Raw genomic sequence first — 19,652 nt, forward strand, 5'->3', positions numbered from 1 at the left:
TTTATTTTTAGAGTGTAGGGCTCAGCAGAAAACCACATTTGAGATTCAATGGAATTCTTTTTCTACAGACTTTCCCATAGGAAAGAAAAATCACAAATGAGGTCTATTTAAGATATTTGTTGTTTGTTCAAGACAGTGAGCGATTTAAGATTTTGGCTTAAATTTCATGCTTTCAAATCTGAGAAAAAAATCCCTGTAGACTCAAATGAGTCTCTTTTAGAGTTTCAGAAGAGATCTAGCCTGTTTTATCTACATTAATCTCTATAATACTGTATGTCAACAATTGTCATATTTGTTTCTATTTTAAGGAATTTCAGAAGACGAAGCTGAATAAAACTGAACTGAGACCTCCATCAAGTCTCTTGAGGAATGCAAGAGCAACCTGTGTCTATTTCATTATGGATTGTTTTAATGAATTCAGAGCTGTATACATTTGATCTTGTTGTTTAGAATGGAGCAGATGCGTGTTCATGATGTAAAACACATCCTTCTAAGGCTAATATCCATAGTCTACAGTTCAGACCCACATGCACTATGATCTATGATAGCTGTCAGCCATTGCCCCTACTGCGTTGAAAACTTTTCCTGCTCTTTCTGCCTGGGAAACTGCCTGCTGTTTCCTGTATCTTGCTCAGGAAGAAGCTTTTCAGACACGTCCTTGAACCCAAAAATGAGAGGGCCTCTGCTAGAACAAATGTTTAGCAAATAATACACCCATATGAGGTCACCAGCAGAAAATAGGGTTAAAATTACAACATCTATACCAGTATGTATACCTTTTGCCATTTATTTTAGGGTTCCTATCATAAAACTCAAAAGTTTAAAAGGAAAATTTAATTCCCACAAGGGTAAGGCCCAGGCATATTTAATTTTCAGCACTCTGCTTTGCGCACAGTTGAGCATGCAAGCCTTTCAAAGTAGACTCCATTGACCGTGAGTGTGGATGACGCACCACCTGCGCGCTATATAGTGGACCTTTCTTTACAAGAGCTAAAATCACTTGCATGTGCATTGTTGTCAGCTCAGTTGCAAAAATCTGGAAATTAGGAAATTACATCATGAGGACTGGTCGCGAGGCCAAGCGGAACGCAAGGGAAAGGGAAGGGAAATACTTTCAGGTTTAGGAAATAGAAAATTTCTATAGGAGCTTTCGCACTGGGTAGTTATATGAACTCAGTTATAGGAACTAGCCACCATAGGGCGGTCCCCTGAGAACTAAATTTTCCCCCATAGGGCCATTTTCCTGTTGCATTCACACCGGCTGTAGGAACTCTTAAGTGACATAAGCCGGACGACAGCTACGTCATTTAAGCACGGCATTCAACAACATCAACAGTTGGAGGATGGAGGGGGCTATGGCTGTATCCGAAATCACATCGAGAAAATAAGCAGTATGTGACGAAAGTATGTCCAAATTTATAGTACTAGTGTAGGCAAAAAGCACCTGGATGACTTACTTCTTCCGGCGAGATTCTGAAGTGTGCATACGATGGACACTTTACTATCTCATGATTTATGAATGACAGTAGCGACACAACTGACGCCTGTAGGTCACATGATAATAACAACATAGTGAATGTAGTACAGTACGTCCAGATTACATGAATACTACACACATTCATACTATTCAAATGGACAGTATATTCATAAATCATGTATTTGAAATGGACATTAATTTGATCTCTGTTATCAAATGGAACGTACATTTTAGCTGTCGTGAAGTAATTACTTACTCAAAATAAGTAGCTACTCGAGAGTATGCAATTTCCTGTGGTCACTTGAGAAGTGCGTGGACTTCGCCGTCAGTCCATCTAATTTTTCCATGTCCGTGAAGATTATTTTTGGAGTAAGTATATGTGTTTAGTATTTAAAAAAAAGAATACGGGTACCGGTGTTTCGTATGGCATGCGTTTGGGCAATCATCGTAAACTTGCGTCACTGGTAGTTCCTATTTTGCTGGGTTAGACCCTGAAGAAATAGCTAATTTAGTCCCCCCAAAAGTGTCTATTCACACCAAGTGCAAAAAGCGTACCTTGTTGGCAAGTGCTATTTGCACTAGCTCCGCCTAACAATGCCTGGTTGTGCCAATCAAGACTTTAAAAAAAGTGCGTATTTCAATGTCTTTAGTGGTGCAATCAGTAAAGCATAAGGCTTAAAGGGGTGGTAAAACACAATTTCACTTTTCTAATTTTAGCTAGTGTGTAATGTTGCTGTTTGAGCATAAACAACATCTGCAAAGTTACAAGGTTCAAAGTTTAAAGCAAAGGGAGATATTTGCTTTTAAAGAAATCAATTTCTAAGGACTACAGCAAACGGCCGGTAGGGACTACAGACATTCCTCCAGGGTTGCTGACATCACCAGCCCCAATATTTAAATAAACCCCTCCTCCGAGAATATTAAATAAGGGGGGCGAAGCCATTTTTTATTGCTGTGGAGAAGAGTCGTTGCGGTATAGTTAATATGCTGGAATGTTGTTGCCGCAATGCAGACGAAACGCTGTTATTTTCATCAGGATTGCACGGAGGAAAGCTTCCACAATCTTTGCGAGTTCCATACAGGAATAGCACAACGGCTTGTCCTGGAAGATGGATTTAAAAACAGAAGCTGTTTACGGGCCACAACCTGTTAGTATGATTTATTTTTCGTCGATGTGTTTTCCTATAATAGTTCGTATTGTTAATTGTACGTTGTAGCAAGGAAGTAAACAAATGACAACGCTGTTTGGCTCTGCAAACCAGTTTGTTAAATGCTCAGTCATACTTAACGTTATCCGACAAACACCTAACGTTACAAGCTTTTTTTTTATTTCAACAGCGAACTTGGAATTAGTGTAAATTATTCTTTGATTAGAGCTTTTATGTATTGTTTATCTACATGCTTGTTTATCTACAGGCATGCTAAACATGGTTCTGTGTTTGATTTGGCTACTATAGTAAAGCCAATGTTTAGTGTTCTTTTTGGGTTAATAGTTCTTGCGACAGATATTTGCCTATAATCGTTCTAAAAATACAAAAGTAACAGTGCCATTCCGTAGCGATCACTATAGATCCGCAGTCTTTACTCAAAAAAATCCCTTTGAGGACTGAACAGGTTCTGCTCGATCATCTTTACTAAAATTGTCTGGGTCCGATTCAGGCTCAAATTGGTATGGTTTTATTGACGCCATTGTTTCTAATACTACCAAAGCACAGACTACCGGTAAAGGTAAGGGGGGTGACGTTTCCGAAAAACGTGCACTAGGCGGTTAGCGAATCACAACACACTGGGCCAGCTAACCAATCTGAGCCCATTGCATATTTTTGAGGGAGCGGCTTCATAGAACCCGGAAACCATCAGACCGTTTTTACAAGGAGGGGCAGAGCAGTGTAGAATAAAGGTAAAATATATGAAAAATAATGAAATTTTTTAAAAACGAAGCATGAACACGTTACAGTGCACCCCACAAACACAATCAAGCCTTCGAAAGAATGTGTTTTACCACCCCTTTAAGGATCTTGATTTTTACGCGATCAACCTGGGTTCGAATCCGCCTTTTGCAGAGCTTGCTCTTCTCCCTTTTCCAATCACATATCACATCGGAAAGGTATTTACTTTAAATAAAAATTAAGAAAATGTTCTAAAAGTGGAAATTAGGTGCCTAACGAAATGTTTAATAATAATAAAAGCAACAATACTGAGGTGCAAATAGTATGTATCTGTCAAAATAAAGTATAAATTGCATGTAATATTTACACATATTGCAAAGAACTGCTACTTTTACACGATGTAAATAGAATATATCACTATTTTCACTTAGTTTGCTATTTCACTTAGTAAATAGCATCTACAGCTATTTGCACTTAGTGTAAATATTATCTATCGCTAAGAAAATATGCTATTTTCACTTGGTGTAAATATAAGTTGCTATTAACACTTGGTGTAAATAGCATCTATTGCTATTGATGCCTAACTAAAATCATCCCCAGTTCCTGCAGTGCAAACATACCAAAGAGCGTGTGCTTCTGCTAATTGTTATAGGAACTATGAATACATTCCTCCTCATATAGTACTTTAAACAGTTCTTTTTCTGGCTTCATTTTTGCAACCCCTAAAAGGATGCATATGGATTATTTGTAAGCGTTTCATTAAATTATTTAAAAAAAAAGAATAATAATAAAAAAAACCAAAACATTTTAAGGGTTTTAAAAAGTTTTTTTTTGTTATCATGGCAGTAAGATTTCATGAAAATGTGAATTAAATACTTTATCACTTGAAATAAATGTTATGTAACAGGACGTAAAGTATTATTTCATATATTTAGTTTGTTAGTGTTAAAAACAGTCTGTATTCCAATAATACAAATGAAAGAATAAAAAAAAAACTTAAATCGTAATAAAGAAATAGATAATAATAAAGTTATTTAGAGTTGAGTAAAGAACCCTTGGGTTCGATATAGAACCCAAATGAACCTATTAAGAATGCCAGCTGGTGTTTGGCCCCTTTTTGATCCAGTTTCTGTGCTTCTCTAAAGCCAAAAAAGAACAAATTCAACTAATCTATTATAGAGAAGCACTCATAAATGGTAAATATTTGGATAACAGAGAGCACGGCAAGCTAAAACACAAGCATTGCAAAGATCCCGAGGACTTTATGTAATCATACAACATCAAGCTTTTTGTCTTTGCGGCAAGCTGTTGTTGACATTAGTATAATTTATACAGACTATATGAAAACTGTGGGCAGGAATCGACTGTCTGCTGAGAGAGAGAACATTTGATGCAGAGGCTGTGCTCGAGAGATAACTCTGGGGTCATGGGTTCATTCTCTGAGTAATGTAGGTTTGGTGTGATGTCAGAGAGTTTCCTCTGTGTGTGCCTTGGCTCCAGTATTCGATGTGACCGCAGAGTTTAAGAGATGTGAACACATACATACACACTGATGCACCGCTTCAGGTGGCTACATGTTTGTATTGCTCCAAACCCAAACCTTGATAAATGGCTGTCGCGTCCACATATAAAACCGTCTGCTGTTTGTTTTGGAAAACAGATTCAGCGCTCCTCCTTTCCCAAATACATTTCCCATTATGGAGTATATCTGACAGACTCCAGAGGTATGAGACACGTTCAGATGCAGTTAATGCCATGGATGGGACTTCAATGTTTTCATTCGCAAATGCATCAATAGCCATGTTTCCATTCACCGCTTTTTATGCAAATGATGTGATATCGCATAAAAAAGACCGGATGGAAATGGCAAGATGCGCTTAAATTCTAAAAATGCGCATGCACTCAATTAAATTTTTTTATCTGATAAAAAGACATGCGCATTAACTACAATGGAAACACATTTAACGAATAAATCTCTCGATGAACAAAAAACTTGTGATTGGATAACTGGACTAACCAGCTGACCAATTTCACTGCACAGCATCTCAAATGTTGTTTTAGTTATTCTGAAATGTCTGAGCCAAGGTCTGTCATCAAAATGATTTGGAATAATGACCTCCTGAACTGCACAAATTTATGATGTAAGATGGCTTCCGCGATTATACTTTTTTATGACATATATTTTGCGCCAATTTCCCAGGAAGTGACAACATTTTTTTTTGGGATGGGCTTTATTCGCAAATGTTTTATGCGATATTCCAATTTTGCGCACAAGTTAAATTGGCAACTTTGGATGGAAACACAGCTAGTGATGTTCTCTGGAAAACTGCTTTATATGATTGAATGTTGATGTGGCGATCCAACTTTCAAGATTCACAGAGCCAGTGAAATGACACATCTCATGTGATTCATAAAATAACAGAAAGAAAGATGCACTGTTTGACTTTGTTTGGAACTTTAATAATCTATTAACATTTCCATTCCATCAAAACTGATTTACTCGCACACAAATGATCAGCGTGACTTTGTTCTGACTGTAATCTTTTCAAAATGCTGAGGATAACTCAATTAGTTCGATTCTGTTTTTCAGTCTGCCCTTAAAATATACATTATAAAATGAAACTTTGCATAATGCTGTCAAGAAAATAATTCCCCTATTGTTGGCCTGTGCCTGGAAAACATGAAGATCCATTAGAATCGCATAATTGTGGTTAACCAAGTCATTATTCATAGGATAAAATTCAACTGAACTCTTACAGGAAAAAAAATGCTAAAATGTTGCGCAGAGGCACCCTCACAATGGGGAAATTTGCAATTGACTAAATGCGAAAAGGTTAAATGCCAAGTTCCACTTGTAAAAACTAAAAAACTTTTTTTTTTTTTTCCCTTCCTTTTTTGTTTTATTCAACTAGCTTAGAGGGGATCTGGCATAAATCAAGTTGTATTCACTATTAACCCAGCTTTTAAAATGCACATATTGTTATTCTGAAAACAACCGGGAAGACCATTAAGAGAGCCCATAATATGCTAATTAAGAACAGAGCCATTTCATCCAGCGCATGAACACACAGGCATTGTGGGTAATTAACTGTTTGCACAGACACAAAATCCTACCCGATTTTACACAGAACACATATAGAGATATAAGCGCAATGTAGAGAAATCAAATTTTGTTCATTTTCTATTTTTGTTAACTTGAGCAGGATAAACATTGCTACGGAGAGAATAGGTCAGTTTGAACTGTGTTTTAACCCCTGGATTGGTCATAGGTTTAGATCCAGCAGGGGACTAAATAGAGCAAGGCTTGGCTTAGCAAGGCTGATAAAACGCACCCAATCTAAGTGAACTCTCAGTAACCTGCTGAGGCAATCCAGGGAGATGCTAGCTAGGAGCTCAGCTGCTTTGGTCTGGTATCTGCAGGCTCCAGACTTCTGAAGTCAAAAAGCAATGGGGCATCTTTCAGCTGCTGATAGCACATTTTAAATACTGAGTCGTTATTGTTCAATCATATTGACACTCCATAAGGATGTCTATCCTATATAGATCCTATATTCATACATAATTTCAACAAGTTTGAAGATGTGTCATTATTGTCCCAAATCATATAACTATGTCATCTGTGCTATGATTTGTGTAATGTAATATTATTTATATATGCTGTTTCTGAAATATATGGTTGCTTATATTAAAATAAATGTTCTTGTTGAATCAGGTGCAAATTTTATTTGCATGCAATGTATATTAATATTAATTAACCTAAAACTGTTTTTTTCCCCCCAGTGTTTTATATAATAAGGGCTACACTGCAAGGTCAGTTCAAATGACACTTCTGCATAATTCCACCAGGTAGGAAAATGAATAAATCTTTCTGGTGTTCACATTATCCAGCCCCTGATACCTGCGTGACCTTGACTGTTAAAATGGATGTAAGGAAATGGCTAATTAAACAAATAAGTAACCAAATAATGTTAAAACGGGGGAAATACTATGAGTACTACTAATGAGCAGTACTTAAAAACACAGGGGTATGTCTTTTAAATATATCTCTTTAAAAAAAAGGTTCAGTGGGGTTCTATTTAGAACCCTAGGGTTCTTGACTCAATAAAAAAAAGCTTTATGCCAAAAAGGTTCTATATAAGGAAACATTTCTTAAATGTTTGCATAATACGCTCATTTTTAACGTGTCATATAATTTTTTTTAGTGATAAAGTATGTTTATGAAACTAATTGGTTTTTTTCTTATTATTAAAAATGAATTCAAACTAAATCCATAAAATGAACTGTATGGGAAATGTATGGGAACCCATACAATGTTCTATATATTGAAGCACCTGACAGAACAACCTTTTCTTCTAAGAGTGTAGTTTATACAATTTTGGGAAGCCACTTGCCCGTAGTTTTGGTTTAATTTAATAATCTTTTATTATTTGTATATATATATACAATGAATATTTATATACTATCTATATATATATATATATATATATATATATATATATATATATATATATATATATATATATATATATATATATATACATATATATATATATATATACATATATATATATATACATATATGTATGTATGTATGTATATGCTTTATTTTGATCCAACACTAACAAATAAGCATATACCCTCAAAGAAATGCAAAAAAGTTTGTGCTCGCATTTTTGCAGAGAAGAGACGTGAGAGCAAGGATATTCAACCCCCACCCCCCTTGTCTTTATTCATAATGAATACAGGTTATCCGGCCTCAATTAGCTCGTCTGCACACACTCCAGCCTGTCTGTCTCAAAACCAACCCATTTCTAATACTGGCCTGTATATACATTATTCAAATATATACACAATATGATACAATGCAGAAAGGACTTATATTATCTCATATATATATATATATATATATATATATATATATATATATATATATATATATATATATATATATATATATATATATATATATATATATATATATATATATATATATATATATATATATATATATATATTTCTGCATTGTGTCATGTGGTGTTATACATAGTGTATAATATGTGTATTACATTGTGTATTATATACACTACATATTTTTATATATGATGTATTTATACAATTCAGATACACAGTATGCATATATGTGTGTTTATATTTGCACACTCACTCACAGGCTATATATATATTTTTAAAGCACTTTATTTTAAATCAGTGTCAATCTGCAGTGATAGGTTACACTTGTCAACCACTTTCCGTTTAATCACTGATGAATTGCAAATGGCAGAATTTATTGTGACAAGTTAAAAATGTTGACATTATGAAAACATTTCAGTGTATCATGCCAGTCTGTTCTGCAGTTGATCCCATTTTAAAACCCCGATAATAAAACATGTCATTTAAATGATTGCTTCGTATTTCTCCTCGCATAGCAGGCTACACCTCTTTGAGTAAAATAGTTTTGAAGTTTGATAGTTTTGATAAATAGGTTTTGATTTAGAGCAATTCTCGTTTGACGTGAAGTTTGAGGGGAGTGGGGTTATTCCAGCCCACTAGCACCTCCTAAAACAACTGCAGAAAATAAGGAAGCCGATATGATTCTAGCTGTGCACCGTTTCTCTGCTCAGACACATACAGACGAGCTACCGCACAAGTGTCTTCCGCCTGTTTTTCCATTCATTCCTGTACAAAAGCAAACAGGGGCGACTCGCTTTAACTGTCCTGCTCTTCACCAAAAGCTCTTTTCCTCTCCCTCTCTCTGTTTCTCTCGCGCGCGCGCTCTCTCTTTCGCTCTCGTTCAAGCCCTTTTCCCCCTCCAGTACTTTTTCCTGCCCCTCTCTATTTATGAAAACGTCACTTCAAGTCCCTCCCTGTTTGAATCTCATTAGTTTTTTTCTTGTGTGTTTCTCCCTGTCAATAATCCCGAATCCAGACTCTCTCTATTTCCATCCCTCTCTATCTGTCAATCAGCGCCGCCTTTGAACTGAAAACCACTCCGACCAACTTCAACTCCCTCAATCCGAGCGCCTCAGCTCCGTCTCCGGCTTCTGTTTCTGCCAAGATTGCCCTCTTCTTTTTGAGTTTTGAACACTCACCCAGCCAAACGCCACTGCGAGTCCCTAAACTTAAAACTCGGGATTCGGGGATCACACCAAGATCAAGGGTTTAAAAACTTTTGGGTGTTTTGGCCCCCCGCAAAATTAGCGCTCCTCGGGAAAAATGCCGCAGCTGAACGGCGGTGGAGGGGACGATCTGGGTGCGAACGATGAAATGATTGCCTTCAAAGACGAAGGCGAGCAGGAGGAAAAGATTTCGGAGAACTCTTCAGCAGAAAGGGATTTAGCAGATGTCAAGTCTTCTCTTGTAAACGAGTCGGAAACGAATCAAAACAGCTCTTCGGATTCCGAGGTAAGTGACAAATAACCGCGAATCCGCGACTTGTCCAGAAGTTTACATGCACATTTCTTGTTTAAACACGCTGCTAACTAGCTAACGATCTCCTCGCTGTGATTATTCAATGCATTCCCTGTGTTTCGTTGCATTTCAAGGCGGAAAGACGGCCTCCGCCTAGATCTGAAAGTTTCAGAGACAAAACAAGAGAAAGTTTAGAGGAGGGTGAGTGCTTGTTTTCTTTAAATCATCTTTTTGCACAGGACAACACCTCTGTGCTTCGGTTCCGTTTGCCTCTTCACATACGTACAAAGTTTTTGGGAATGTAACTTAAACTAAAAGTTTTCCTCTTTTCCCCCCCGCCATGTTAGCTGCGAAAAGGCAAGATGGAGGGCTGTTCAAGAGCCCACCGTACCCGGGCTATCCATTTATAATGATTCCCGACCTCACGAGCCCGTACCTCCCGAACGGATCGCTCTCTCCGACCGCGCGCACAGTAAGTGTTTTTAACGTGTTTCTGCAGCCACATGCACGTAGCTAAAGCACCACGTCCATGTTTAGGAATTGCTTTGGTCGGTTAGTGAACTTCTGCCACAATTCACTCTGTACTGTACAGTGGCATGCCGCTCGCGCGGATACACTGTCCCCTGAACGAGCGCTGGCCGCGAGCGCGTGAACAGACCCGCGCGAGCGGCAAGTACAGTGGAACGCATAGTGTGCTTTCATGACGTGCACAAACACACAGCCACAGCTACCTTTAACTCCGTTGTTATTGTTTCTTCTAATTTTACTCGACTGTGTGTGTATACTTGCCAGGTGATCGTTGCTATATATTCTGCAGGATTATTTATTTGAATTGAATGTGTACTTGAATAACTAGTGGATCAGCTCGTTTGCTTTAAACTGGACATTTAATTTACAGTAGCGTATGTTCCGGAATTTCCAAAAAATTAAATGTACGAGAATGTTTGAACGGTTTTTATTGTTGTTATTATTATTATTTATAGCATCTTGTTTGTGTTTGTTATTATTATCAACGTTATTGTTAAAAAATAAGGCGTTTCTGGTATTTAACATTCAACCTTAAAAAATGTGAAGCTTAATTTCAATTGCAGCTTTAATATTTTGATGTAAAATCAAAGTGATGCCATAATTATTGATCTGTGTTTTTTTCTGCCACTTTTAATTGAAAATCGAGTAGAAATGATAAAGTATTGACTGTTTAAATGATAGAAACATAGATGGCATGATGATGAAAACATTTGTAACAATGTGCCACATAAAAAAAACAAAAAAAATTATTCATTTAGCCGAGCTAATTAATGAGTAATTTACCCGAGCTTAACATAATGTCGCTTGTGTTATTTAAAGAATTCAATGCACATAATTGTTAATGCCACTGAGCATCATGGGAAATGTTTATGGTAATTAGTGGAAGTCAGTCAATGAATTTGTGATCGACAGAATGAAAGCACAATATTGCTCATACCATCCTTGACATGATTGTAGTAAAATATTAGACAGTGCTGTCAGAAATATTTTAAGCATTTGCTTTAAATGAACGTTAAGTGTAATATATTTTATGTTTGCATTAACATTTTGTTATGGCATGATGGTCTTTTTGTTTAGAGCACGCAATAGGTTGAATAACATATAATAGCATGTGCATTGTGCAATATTTCAGTGTAAATAGAGATTGTTGTTTTCATCAGCTGTGCATAGTTGTCTGGCACCAGAAAGAATTTGTGTTGATTTAGTAGGCACATTTTCTTTATTCACAATGGATATTTTATAGATATAATTTTAATGTCATTGTTGTGCAAATAACATAATAAGAATAAGGAAAATTATGCAGTAGGACCTTGCTGTCATTCCTGATTTTCATAATCAGCTCTAGGTTTAATCTGGAACGTGAAGGTGCGCTTTATGGCAATGACATGTGGTGTAACCTGAAATTAAGTAAATGACTACATTTAAAATTTTGGATGTAGTTTTTTTAAAGGCATTCTCCTGTTTCTAGTGTCAGTGAGACATTTTTGTAGAAACATCTCTGGCTGTTTGTGTTTGTCGTGTGTATCGCGTGCTTCTCAAAACATGCCCTTTTGCTGAATCTGTTTTTCACCTGCTGATAATTTTTTCACTGATGTAAATGCACATGAGAAACATTCACATATAAACAAAAACACAGAAAATGATGATAGCATCGGTATGACCATTGCAAGTGTGCATAAATTAGAAGGAATATGAAGGAAGTATTTGACATATAGCGTGTCTTCTGTATGGTAGGAAAGAATCTCAGAGATGCTTTTACCAGAGCTCTGATAGTCTGATAGTTCCTCTTCCTGCTGAGATGGAGCCCTGTCTTATTCATTTTTGGCTACCGAGAATATATTTAGCAATCTCAGATGGAAGTAGGATCATTGTTTGATATCCTCCCCTATATGTAGCTGGGTGTACAGTCCAGGTCTGTTGTGGCCCTCTAGCCAAAATATTATACCCATAGATATAATACGTTTCTTTATAGTTGCATGTTGTAATGTTTGATCTCTTACTGTAACCAGGCCTACAGATCTGAGTCTTTTGACATCGTGCTGTAGTCCTTCGGCCCGCTTCTTTGTCATGAGGTCTGATGCTACCTATGAACTGCCTGGGCGTCCGACCCACGCCGCTTTGAAGTTGAAAGCCGTTGTATTCATAAACGCATTTCTTAAGTAGAGGATAAATAATTCACCTGAGCATCGATTATCTGTCGCTCCGTTTAACGAATGCACAGGGCTTGTTGGGTTTTGCTGCCGATGATGTGCTTTTTAGGATTTGCAAGCATTTTCCTTTTTCTTTTTTTTTTCTTTTTTAAATCTCAATTGTATTAAACAAGCAAATTTATTTTAAATTTTCAGATGTATTTACTGAACCAGTGTTTTATTTTTCAGGATAAATTTGCTAGTGCCACATTATTTAAGCCGGACGCTGGTCTAAATGGTTGATATCAGAGATGTGACTTTTTTTTTTTTTTTTTTTAAATAAATATAATTGTATTTACATAGGCCTTGTGTCAGCTGAATTTCCCTGATGGCCCGCTCTTGCAATAGTGATGAAATGCTTTTCCCTTAAAGTGTGTTAAAGAGCCAGTTTAATTCATGAGAGCTGGAGTCTGTATGTCCACGGTCAATCGGAGAAGCTTTATGATGATTCGGTAGCATTTAGCAATTTGACGTGACGTATTATGGTCTTTTTTTTTTCCACACCGAAAACCGCAGACAATAGCTACTCTTCCCCCTTTCATCGAGAGCAGTTTTGCGTGGCGGACACACGGCTGCGGACACACTCTACGTGTGTGTTGTGGTTGAAAAGGTGCTGGGTTAACTGGGTGGCTGTAGGCTAAAATCACACCTCAACAGGTCTGTGGAGAGGGGAAAGCAAGGTAGAGCAGAGGTCTGGCCGGCTGAGTTCTGGCAGGGGGCTTTATGCCCGTAAATCCGCTGGGTTTATTTACTGCCTCTCTGACTTATGAATGTTAAGATATTTGACGCCACCCCTGGCCCCATAATTCCTTAGGCCTGCAGACTTTTGGCTGAGGTTTCAGGTTTCAACGTATAATTATGTGTAGTTTAAAAAAGGAACAAAATATAAGAAAAGACAAACTTGCAACACCCAAAGAAATAGAGATGCATGGTGGAGGCCTGGAATATTGTTTTGATTTTTTGTATAGAATTTTTTAATATGAAATTTAATGCATAAATTAATTTAAAATGTAATAAATTGATTTTGTGTTTTAAATCACTTTACTAAAGATGCATTCATCCCTAGTGTAGCCTTGCATGTACATATTTGAATAAGCCATGGCTGAATCTTTTTAGGCTAAGACGTCAATAACAATGGTTTATCATATGGATTATGTGTGCTGAATGGCCTGTCGTGTGAGGTGCAGGAGATAGTTTAATACGGATTTACAGGGATAGACTCATACCTTATCAAATTGGCTTTACATGTTAATGGCCCCTAATTGCTATCCGCAGGGGGCTCACTGAGCTACGCGCTCACGTTTTGTGCCGCTCTCCACAAAATACACTCCCAGTTTATTTAGAAGGTTGCCATCCTTTTGTTTTGCAAATCACTTTTGTTTACAAAGAATGGCGGAAGCAAGACTCTCTCTTTCTCTCCCTCCACCACTCTTTCCTTCTCCTTTTCATTTCTCCCTCCTCCTCCCATCCTACACACACACACAGAAAAAAACCCCCAAACGGTTTCTGTTTGCTAGGGCTTGATAAACACCCATAAAAAAAGTGCAATCTGTTTTGGATTTGTGCGAGTTAAGTTGGGGAGCAAAGTTTGGCACCATTAAACTGAAAGCGGGGCCTGTGAGACATTAGCGGCGCGCAGCACATTCTCAGGGCTTAATTAGTCCAAACTGTAATTGTTCATGGTCTGCCAATAGGAGTAATGCTCAGGAAGAGTGGAGTTGCTCTAAATCGGCCCATGGTTTTTAAAACAATAAATCACTCGCATATTTGTGTCGTGATTCAGATAGAGTCCCGACCTCTCCCATCTCGACATGTGGTAAATTGTAAAGTCAATGAATCGCAGATGTGGGTGGGGGGGGGGGTGGGCCGTGAAAGAGTACAGTACAGTTTTGTTAGTGCTTGGTAAATGAATGGAAAAGGTTTGTGCTGTAAATATTTACTGAGATGTGTTTTTTTCTTTTCTACTCGCTGTGCTCAATTGTCTTCTGTTGATGATTTTGGCAGGCTGCTCTCTATGATGGTGTGTGAAAATAACCTGGCGTTTTTTTTGTTTCTCTCTTTCTCCGTGTGTCAAGCTGGTGTTTTTTAAGGCAGCTTTGTGTATACACAATGTTCTGCACTAGTTCAATAGTTAATGAAGGTTTCTTGTTCGGATGTGGCCTGTTAAGAATTTCATAATCGCATCGCTCATAAATATAAATTTCCCAATTTTATCGGATGCCACATTCTGGATTTATTTCCGTCGAATTTGTTTTTAAAGCTGCAAACGCAATCCCGTCCTGTAACTGATAAATGGGGAACTCGGATAAATGCTGTTGTAAATTTTGGGTCTCATGGAGCTGCATTGGCTTAGCAGCTGTGTGTTGTTGACCCCACCCCTCACCTCTCTCCTCTTCACCATTTATTTCCATGCACAAAGATCAACACAAAGATTGTACTGTACGTCTGGAATGCAACGTTTGTCATCTGTTAAATATAGTCCTGCTGCTGGCCTACACGCTGAGGGGCTCCTGAAACATGGAAATGAAATTACTCTTCTGCGCACATGCACCGTGTGCAGGCCTGTGCAGCTGTATGATAGCTGCGTGTGAATTCTTATATGACAGGCAGATTTTACTGATGGGGATGAGAACGCCAGTGTGGAGGCCTTCTGAGTCAAGGGCTGTATCTCCATTGAGTGCACCAATTTAAGTGCAAGTTTCTAAATAAAAATCTATGAAAGTACTTGTGCTGGCATTTGCATTAATATTTATGCAATTTGGCAGATGATGTAATTTTCAATCATAATATTAATAGTACACAAATATATCAGTAAATGTTTAGATGTTAAAAGAGGCCAAACATTTTTTCTGGTGTTTTCTTCAAAATACACATAATAGATATAGTTTTGTCTACAGTAAACATTACTAATTTCTGTTAAAGTATTCAGATCATTAAAACATTTTATAAATACAATCAGCTATTTCAGATATTTTAAAATGCATTAATGTATATAATTGCATATATATGTAAATATGTAAGGGAGATTAGGGTTAATTGCCACACTTTTTGCACGAATGATTATCTGTATTGGCACATACCTTCAAATCTGAACATTTACACTGTTATTGCCTAGGGGAAAAAAATGCTATCCATTAAACGCATTTTTGTGAAAATAGTGGGGCATGTTGTCACACACACACATTTTTTTACAATCTGCTACATTTTAAATATATATATGTGTTGTTGTTGACCCAATAAAAATGTGACAACTTGCCCCAACAATTAATCTATTTTCACTAAATAGTAATTTTTTTTGGAATTGATTACATTTTAATTTTAATTTGTTGGGTAGAATTCCCACCAATTTTATATTTAATATTCATAATGTTTTTGAATATAAACATCTTGCTCTGAAGGAATGTTTTACCTTGTGCAGTATGCTGGACTGGAGCGAGGGATTATGAAAAGCGGGAAAAAGCGGGGTCGATTTGCCCGCCATGGCATAGTGGGGGAGATGGAAGACGGAGAGGAGGGAGATGCACAAAGACAGTCTGAATAGGGCGCATAATTGCTGCTAATGTGGGGGCAATGAGAGTGGCGACAGTTCCTGGTTAGATTTCCAAACAATAGAGCCCCCAGGCATTTATCTACTAAGAAAAAAAATGAAGGAAAGAAAAAACACAGCAGGGACTGAAAACCGACAAGGAGGAGGTGACAAGTTTATAGTCACGTTTGATGGACAGGCCTTGTGTGTGGCCTTCTTTAACTCTTTTTTTAATGAATCAGGCTATTATTAATGTTATTAATGCTCCCTGATTCCCGCCTCGTCATCAAAATGTCGGCTGGAAGTTCTCCAGCGCAGAGGCTTGGGTGACGCTGGCGGAATTTGGTTGCACTGGGCTTTTGTTTGGATTGGAACATGCTCGGGTTGGGCCAAAGTGCACACACATGCTCTCTGGAGCTGCCATCTAACTTGTATGCTTAATGATAGGAGTGAGGAAGTTTCCATTGAAAGAGCATGTGTGCGTCTTGTGGTCATCAGCACAAAGTCTTTTTACTGTGCATCATTCATTATCAGACTTTAAAACATTATGATTGACATTGTCAGTAAGTCATGTGGATCACTAGTTCAGAAAACAAAATGACATCAGAGTATGTGGTAAATATTCTCCTCTGATAAAAAGCCTGATAGAGTGACCATCACTGTCTTTACACAGGAAGTCTGTCGCTGATGTACGTTTTCAGTGAAACTTCTACACAGAACTTCAACTGAAAAACAAATAAAAACCTATCGGCATCTATTTTTAAACAAGAAAGTAGGACAAAGTTATCTTCATTAAGCTTCTAAAAAAAGATGAAGCCTGACCAGTCACTTTGGCTTCTGTATTTATTATTCCGTCCTGTGAAATGTTTCTTTTTGATAAGGAATTTAGCTAATTTAATGTGACACCGGCAAGTTTGTCTTCTAGCTCTGATGGCAAATTGAGATTCTATAATGTTGCATTGCAGAAGGTGAAATCCTGTTTACTTCGACAATCTACATTAATTCCTGTAGATATGTTGGGATCGTTTTGTATGGGTAAAGCACATAATTGAGAAAGTAATAGGTGATAAAACTCAGCCCATGTATTTTTAATCTTCTAATTAAACTTTTAATTGCCAAGGGATAAGCTCTGAGCAGGGCCCAGAGTGTGTGTGCGTATGGATGCGTGTTCGCTAATGAGTTTATTGCATGCTTGTTTCTAGCAAAGGTTCTGCATTCTGAACTGAACAAAAGGTGAAGGAGATTTTCTACCAGGGTAGAAGGAAATTAATCCGCTAATCTGTGGTTTATATTAAGATTAGAGGTACAACAGGCCAATATTTGCATGTGTTAACAGAGATAGGTGCTTTATGAACTTTATAATCCACGTTTTTGAGGGTTTTTTTTTGGTACAGATCTTCCCGTATCTGAAGATAACATCCCCTGCGTTAAATAACGGGCATATGAGGATGTTCGCGGAACCTTGCGTTTTATGCGATTTCATTGGCCATATCCTGCTCAATGGCTTTTAAACAATATAGATAATATTTCAGCTGATTAGCATTGTGGTCGTATACCAGTTTTGTCTTCTTGGTGTGTCTGAGGGTAATGCTCACATAACGACTCACATCAAATTAGAGCGAATTTTCTACACCTCCAGCGTAAAACACATAATATGTTTTTAGCACAGACTGTAGGAAATGTTGGTTTGTTTGTTTGTACATTTCACCCTTAAGGATTAGCCTGGATCAACTGTCGCTAGCTACATCTCATTAGAGGATGGTGTGAACACTCAGTACAGTCGATTCCAAAACGCAGGAATTGACTTCCCTCGCTGAACGAATTGCCAATTGCATTGTGAGCGAGGAGTGTAATTGAATGGAGGTGTATCTTTGGCCAGCTGCCCCTAGGGCTCTGTGAGTCTGATCAGTGTTAGCCAGAGGTGGCAGATGTGGTGTCTGATTGCAACCAATGTCCTTTCACAGTGTTAAGATCTGAACGCTGACATAGAGGAGGTGTAATTCAGCAGCATAGAGATGATGACTGCTTGCCAGTCATAGTGAATAGTGATCCCTCTCTAGCAGTTATCTGGTGAACGGAACGATTTAGCAATGAGTAGGAGTGATTTATAAGGAAAGCGAGTTTAATCCTGACCTGGAGCTGTTTTCTTTAGCCAGCAATCAGTTTAGGCGATGCTGGTGTGGAATAGGCAAGCGACAGCGGCAGCGTGACGTTTGTCTAGATGCCCTTTAGAACCGGCAGTTTTTCTTTATCTTCAGCTTTACGGCTGCTGTATCTTTATGGGCCGTCGCGCTTTGCATTTTTCAAATATCAATAAAGATAAGTTGCCTGCTTTGTCATAGCATGGGGCGTCGAAGTGAAAGATTTCAGGTCACGGAGGGGAAAAATTATCCAGCGTTTGAGAACTGTGTTGAGAACCATGAAAGCCTAAAACTCAACAATGATCTGTTTTTTTTTATACAGAAGTCTTGACTTCTCCCGCATTCATTTGTTGTGTTAAATGATGTATGTGATGTTCCATAACTGTGTGTGCTGTCTTACAGTATGGGAGTTGAAGACGGGAGATGTTTGGCGAGCGCAGGAATTTATATAGTGGGTCGTCTTAGCCCAGATCTTGGTCTGTGCATGGGGAAGGAAGTCCCTCAGTGTTTAAATAGCCCAATTGTCCTGTGGGCCCTGGAGTGTCTAATGCACTACTGTTCAAACACTTGTGAGTGCACAGATGACCCTTGCAGCAGCCTTCGACACAAGTGCTGTGTTGGTCTAACAGAGTGAATGTGTGTGTGTACAGGTTTATATTACATTGTGAGGACCAGCCAGTGGTCCCCACGAGGGAAATGGAACATACTAAATGATGTGTTTTTTTAAATATAAAAATGCATAGTTTTCTGCGATGGGTAGGGTTAGGGGATAGAATATGCAGTTTGTATAGTATAAAAACCATTACACCTATGGAGAGTCCTTGCAGAGATAGCGAAACAGAGTGAGTGTGTGTTTCAGAGTCTGTAGTTGCTGGCCACATTTACTGTAGAAGATGTTTGCTAGCGCCTAGTGGTGTGAATGAGCGGTACTAAAAAGCAGTGGAGCTCAATTCATCTCAGTAAGCAGGATTACTGAGATATAGAGAGATAGAGAGACTAGGGGGTGGGAGGTGGGGTTATGAGCGACAGAAGATCCCCTTGCTACAAACCCTGCCTGTGGGGAAGCCAGACATTGACATACGGGGGAGTCATTGAACTAATTGTTGTTTGAATTACCTGTTATGATCCAATGACAAATCTCCTCCTCTCCTGCCATTGGAGCAGAAAATGTAGCCTGGATTGGCATGATGTTAGCAAGTGTGTAAACCGCGCTTCAACAAGATGGATAAATGCAATTATTGGCTAGGCCAGGAGAGGGAAAATCCATTTAAAGCCCGAAACGCTAACCAGGGGCCGTGGTTAATTCATTTGTCCAATTTGTGGGTGATGTACGAGTGTCGTGGCACATTAGTCAAGTAGAGTGTGTGCATGGGTTTGTGTGTATGTGTGTGTTTGTCTCAACCAGGGGATGTTCCTTGTGACTGACTCCCCAAAGCCCCTCCTTTTCCCCATCAACCCCCTCCTCTTCCTCCGCCTGTCATTTCAGTGGATAAT

The 19,652-nt window shown here is 38.2% G+C and overlaps 1 protein-coding gene across 6 annotated transcripts in view; it reads left to right on the top strand.

Annotated features, from left to right (window-relative positions):
* Nucleotides 1-9,236: 9,236 nt before the first annotated feature.
* The window catches only part of tcf7l2 (transcription factor 7 like 2), a gene marked incomplete at its 3' end in the record, with an annotated part of 87,651 nt that continues 77,235 nt past the window's right edge, over nucleotides 9,237-19,652 (top strand). For 2 of the 6 annotated variants that reach the window (XM_079846014.1, XM_079846015.1), the window contains exons 1-3: nucleotides 9,237-9,768; nucleotides 9,909-9,975; nucleotides 10,122-10,246. In XM_079846014.1, coding sequence (XP_079702140.1) covers nucleotides 9,580-9,768; nucleotides 9,909-9,975; nucleotides 10,122-10,246 — 381 coding nt within the window. In that variant the 5' untranslated portion in view covers nucleotides 9,237-9,579. The remainder of the gene's footprint in view (nucleotides 9,769-9,908; nucleotides 9,976-10,121; nucleotides 10,247-19,652) is intronic. The other 4 variants (XM_079846017.1, XM_079846018.1, XM_079846016.1 and 1 more) reach the window with 2 other exon arrangements.

Source organism: Gobio gobio (assembly GCF_949357685.1).
Source record: "Gobio gobio genome assembly, chromosome: 20".
Classification (NCBI taxonomy): domain Eukaryota; kingdom Metazoa; phylum Chordata; class Actinopteri; order Cypriniformes; family Gobionidae; genus Gobio; species Gobio gobio.